The sequence below is a fragment of the Pinus tabuliformis genome, chromosome 7 (assembly GCF_031772625.1).
Source record: "Pinus tabuliformis cultivar Carrire ecotype Pingquan chromosome 7, CPIR1, whole genome shotgun sequence".
Classification (NCBI taxonomy): domain Eukaryota; kingdom Viridiplantae; phylum Streptophyta; class Pinopsida; order Pinales; family Pinaceae; genus Pinus; species Pinus tabuliformis.
In genome coordinates, this window is record NC_142293.1 from 1978330316 (window position 1) to 1978336315 (window position 6000).

General features: G+C 43.6%; 1 protein-coding gene across 1 annotated transcript in view; it reads right to left on the minus strand.

The window, feature by feature from the left end:
- LOC149256400 (phospholipid:diacylglycerol acyltransferase 1-like) overlaps positions 1-5989 on the minus strand; it is a 148902-nt gene extending 142913 nt beyond the window's left edge. Inside the window, exon 1 of the mRNA XM_089460733.1 lies at positions 5694-5989. Coding sequence (XP_089316859.1) covers positions 5694-5932 — 239 coding nt within the window. The 5' untranslated portion in view covers positions 5933-5989. The remainder of the gene's footprint in view (positions 1-5693) is intronic.
- Between the last annotated feature and the right edge of the window lie 11 nt (positions 5990-6000).

A 6000-nucleotide genomic window follows, 5' to 3' on the forward strand; every position in this document is an offset into this window, starting at 1 on the left:
ATGGATGGATGAGGATACTCACATGGAGGAGCCTCATGATGATATAAGTACTATTGATACTTGTGTTTCATTTGAGCTTTTGGGAGATGAACTGTATGCAGGGAAGAGCAAAGTCATTTTGTCGATGCAAGGGAGCATCTTACCATGGATGTCTACGATGAGACCTTGTATGGAGAAACAAGGATTGTTGACTGTTGCAGGACTTGTTGGGGTTGTTTGTTACCTTATGGTAGAAGGTACAAGAGCCTGTGACAAGGGAGGAACATGATGATCATTGCAGAGGAATGGGTCATGCTTTAGCCACATGGAGAATTGGCTAAGTGCCCAGCATGACTCATGGTCAAATTGAAGGAGGGCACACACTTGAGTTTGATGATACTTGGGTGGACTTCTCATGGCCGAGACCAAGAGCAAGTCTTGGTGGAACCTTTAGTGGGGGACCTATGATGGAGAGACTCATGTGACGATGATATGGTTGGGTGACTGAGTTCACTAGACCGAAGATTGCAGGCTTGGATGGGGATGACCGATTGTTGTGATGGGTCTACTTGGTTGGACTACATGGGCAACTTAGTCATAGACATCAGGTTGGAGATGGCACATGGAGCTCATGATGACATGAGATTGTTGTGACTTTTGGAGACTTCATATATGGTGGCCTTGGAGGATCTGATGCATTGAAGAGTTGAGGTCAGAGACTTTGATGTAGAATGGGATGCATACTTTCAAGTACATGCATGGGTGTGACTTGGAAGAGTGACTTGATGTGGAGGATCGATATGAGACACTTTGGAGTGATGGAGTTACAACGATGATGATGCCTTGGTGGAACCACTTGGGCATGAGTCGAGACTCAACCACTTTTGACACATGGGAGTTGATTGATCTATGATCACAGGCAGCACATGGATAGGTGGGGCAGGTGCATACTTGTTTCTATGGCAGACTTGAGGGATGGCACATTACAAATATGATGGAGGTTGCTTCATAGCCCTGGATGTGGCACATCGAGAGTCGGGAGATGATCTCTTCACCTTGAGGAGATGGATGTTTTGCAGATGGATGATGATGTTGGGATAGATGTGGCTGATTTCATGCAGCACATTGACACCAAACATCATGGACAGCATGTTGTAGATGAGACGATGACCTGAGCATGGCTTATACTTATATGAAGATGGATTCTTGATCGAGTTGATGATGTGACAGGATGTTCATAGAAACGACTGATGATGGCATGAGGATGTGCATTCTCATGATTTGAGCGTGACAGTTGGACTGATCACCCGACTAGTTCGAGTCATGAGGGGATCCAATGTATAGAGATGTGTTAGCATTATGTTGGAGTATCATGACAGCAGTTCACATGAGGACGACACATGATGAAGTCGACACGATATGTTGCAGGAAGCATGTAGCTTGAGATGGAGGGGCCAGCCTTCCACGATGGGGTGCAGCATGTGGGAATTGTGACAGGGTGGTTGATGATCATGGATTGAGATGATTTTTCGATGTATGACATACCGATGGGGTATATGCCTTGGTATGGATATCTTGGTAACAAATGGTTGTCGGGATGCGATATTGTCGAGGACGACAATGACTTCAAGTGGGGGAGGATGTAAGGACCTGCGGTCCGAGTCACCTTCACCGTGCGAAGGACGGGCGAGGAGTTCGTGCGAAATGCGAAGTAAAACAACCAAAGACGAGTTTATAAGGTGTTGGGCGAGCATTGAGGGGCGGTCCCACGAGTTGGGCGAGCCAACCCTCCTCTTGGGCGAAGACTTCACTTATGAACAAGTCGGCTGGGCGTTGGGCGTGGGTCAGCCGGGTGACACAACCTGCCACCCGCTCATATACATAGGCGAACGGTTTGTGGAGACAAGCCATCATTCCACCACGTAGTTCTTCTACGAGTTGGTTGGAGTGCGAAGTTGGACGTAGGTGTAGAAGTGTGAAGGGCGCAGGAGATGTGCCCGCACTTCAGGCAAGTCGTTCAGAAAAACTCGTGCGAGGTCGTCGGGTGAAAAACTCGGGCGAGGTCGTCGGGTGAGAAACTCGGGCGAGGTCATCGGGTGAGAAACTCGAGCGAGGTCGTCGGGTGAGAAACTCGGGCGAGGTCGTCGGGTGAGAAACTCGGGCGAGGTCGTCGGGCAGAAAACTCGGGTGAAGTCGTTCGGGCAAGCCGGGTGAGGTCGTCGGGCGACCCGGGTGAAGTCGTTCGGGCAAGCCGGGTGAGGTCGTCGGGTCGTCGGGCGACCTGGGTGAAGTCGTTCGGGCAAACTGGGTGAAGTCGTGTTGCGACCCGGGTGAAGTCGTGTGGCGACCCGGGTGAAGTCGTGTGGCGACTCGGGTGAAGTTGTTCGGGTGAACGAGTTCGAGTGAAGGCGTTCGAGCGAACTCGGGTGAGTCGTGCGAAGGCGACTCGGGTGAGTCGTGCGAAGGCGCGGGTGAACGTGCGTACAGGCGGCCGGGTGAGGGCGCGCCGTGCACGTCGAAACGAAGGTTGGAATCGGAAGTCGTGAACGAAGAGTCGGGCAGGCAGGACTGCATGTGGTCCACCGAACGGAGGTCGGGTAGGATAGCACGATTTGAACGTTTGTTGACCAAACGAAGAGCGAGTCGGGTGAAGACGTGCGACGAGGTGAACGAAGGGTTGGTGAGTCGTGTGGCGACTGTGCAGAGGCGCCGACGAGCTGGGCAACCGAGTTTGCCGAAGTTGGAAATTTGGTTAAGTGTAAATTTGGGGTTTCCCAAGATTTAACTTGTACTTATAAAAGAAGATTATATATATTGATTCGGGCAGACTCGTATTGCAGGGAGTTGCCCCTCCCTTTATACTGTTGTGCATTTCTATTGTATAATGTTGTTTATGTGAGTGTTATGGGCTTTCACTGTATAAAGGACAAAGATAATATTTGGTAATGAAAAATAAACTAAATATGGAATGTTAGGCGTAGTCTACAATCGTAAGTATTGGTGAAAAGAAAACGCTTGGTAGTGCCGCACCTCGCTATAGTGCGGTTGGAAGAGTATCGCCAGTGTAGGGGCATGAAGTCCTGCTCTCCTTGACCTAGTTCCAAGAAGCCTCCTGCTCCTGAATATCCTGTAAGGTCATCTTGTACCAAGAGACCTTCATTATTTCCTTTTTACCTTCTTCTTTTTCACAACATAGGATTTCACTTCCTTGATCTCCTAATCTAGGTTGTTAGATCTAAGTATTTTCATTGTTACATATTCCTTAGATCTTGTTATAATAATTTATTTCTCCAGCTTTACCATTTGCAATTAGCATAATTTCGGTTTGGATCTTGTCACGTGTCAATCTTTTGATCTCACCTTAAGGTAAAAGAGAAACTTGGAATTAGTTTGAGACTCAAATCTTCCTGGTTGCTTAAAGTCTATGCTTAGAAATGTAGGGTGCCTAAAGTCTATGTTTAGAAATGTAGGGCTAAGTGTTAATTCTGCTCTCACTTAAGGTTATAACTTATGTTACAAGGATTGGTGCTAACGTTGAAGTGTTTCTTTGCTCCATATACCTAAAAGAGACAAATCGATGACAGAGTAACTGAAATGACCTGGCTTCTTTGCACCTAAATTTCACCCTTGAAATCTTGATGTCCAGGTTTTTTGAGGTCATTGTTTCAGATCTGAGGTTGTCTATGATGAGTTTGGCACAATTTATAGCATAATAAATCTCCCATCCTTGGTTTAAAACAGATTTAAATGCATGAAGTTATTTCTGGTATCATTTCAGCACTGGTAATAAGGGTTTAGTTTTCTGAATAGTGGTCACATTCTCATCTTTATACACCATTTTATGACAGTGTTCGAATATACTTGACATTCTTAATACATCTTCAAGCAGATCGATGCCTTGTCTTGTTAGACAATGTGGTGTTTGTGTTCGATATTCATGTGTTTCTAACCCTGATTTTCATTAACAGCACTGTCAATTTAACAAAGGGGTTTCCATTAACATGGTTTTGATCTTGAAAGGAAACTACTCTTATGCACATAATAACTCTTGAGTCTTGAATAAATGGTTTTCAATACATGATTAATAGCACTCATCTAAACATGCTGAAAAGGTTAAAATTGTTCACTGCTGGAGAACACTAAAACACAGTTTATACAGTATGTGATCTCTTGACATTGCTGCCAACACTTGCACTCTTATCACTGCTCATTTGTTACATTGTGAATGGTTGATTCTTATGGTCATAACCTGTTTGAACCTACACATACACTTGAGTATTTGAAGAAACATTTCACTGCTAAGAGATTCTTTTCACACAGCATATATATTTACGGAATAGCTATGCAATCACTTGTGTTTTCATCACTGTCGGATATTCTAAATCTGTGATCTTTCATTGACAGTGAACTGTCCCAAATGCACCAGTAAATGTGATATAAGTGCTATTTTTCCTGAGTACTGTTGATGCATAGGATTGGCCATTGTCTTCATAACATATCTGTGCTAAAGTTTAAACATACTTCAGACACTGGTTAAATTGTTCACTGTCCTTTCACATTGGATCACCGTTTCATGGGTATAATTTAATCTAGAACACAGTGAGAAGTGTGTCTTAAATACTGTCATTGAATTTCTAAATAGTGTTGGCATATGAGATCAATCACTATTTCTTGGGAACATTTCATACCCTGAGCACTTTAAATCTCTATTTCTCATTGTTAAGAACGCACGTTAAACTAACATAGTTTGGTTCATACTGAATGTTATAAGTCTGCTGTCCTATCACTTCTCTAATAACATCAGTACTTGATGCTTTTGGGGCTTATCATTTCAGACACACAACTCTTGGTACATGATCTATTGAGGTATCAACGAGACTCCTCACTCAAAATACTAATGAAATGGTGAATGATGTGATGATGCTCACGGTTTCCTATTGTAATTGGATGTATGTTTACACTTTGACAGCATTTCATGGCATATAAGCAGACTTGTCTTTCTATTTTCCAAGCATAAATTTTAATGAGCATTGATTAAGTTAATTACTTTGCAGCTTGTTCACATTGGCATTTGACCAAATATTCACACATACTTAAAGCTTGATTTTTATCCTCTAGTTTGGATAATGTCACTGGTAAAGTCTTTCTGTCAAGCCAAGTTCAAGGAGCCTCCCTTCTTCACTACACGACCTGGCTTAGCATGACCTTTATGAACACCCCCCTTAGGGCTAGGAAGCGCCTTCCTTAGCCTTAAAGTGAGAGGCAAGGCCACCAAGGTGACAGTGGGTGGCTTGCCTGAGAGTTGCCTCTTGGCTGTCCCACTGGGGTTAGGACTTTTCCCCTTATTTGAGAGTTTAAGTCGCAACACTACTCACTAATATCCACAAGTCAGCTCATTAAGTCTTAAGAGCCTCAACTATACACAAAATGGGCTGGTACATTGCCACAAATGAAGATTAGCCAAAATATCTCAACATGGATACGGTTAAAAGCTCATTTAAACAATCCTTTAGATGTTGGTTCTTAGGTAGGATGCGGAAAGCAGGACAAGACAACATTACCTTAAAACAAAAGCACTCTGCATCTCTTAAATATTTTAAGTCCAAATACAAAGTCAAAACTGACACTTTACTGTTTGTATATCCATAATAAATATTTTGTTACTATGTATGCAAGAAAGAGGACTCATAAAGAGTTGCATTAAAGAAGCTTACCTAGCAACAGCAACATCCTTAGCTTCAGCTGAAAGAAGTCCTGTGACAGCTTTTGGGACACCAAGGAATGGACCTCCAATATTCATTACTGCTTTTATATATTTGGCACACCAATCTGGGCCACCTCCACCACCCATAGGAGCTGGTGTCTCCACCCACTTCATAAAGTGTAAAAAGTAAAGGGCCCCCATTGAATGTGGTATGGCAACAACTTTTCTGCCATTATTTGTTTTCACCATAAGCTCTATGTTACTTTTCAGCCTGCTCAAAGCTTGGTCTCGGACCTGAGTATTCAGAAAAAATTAAG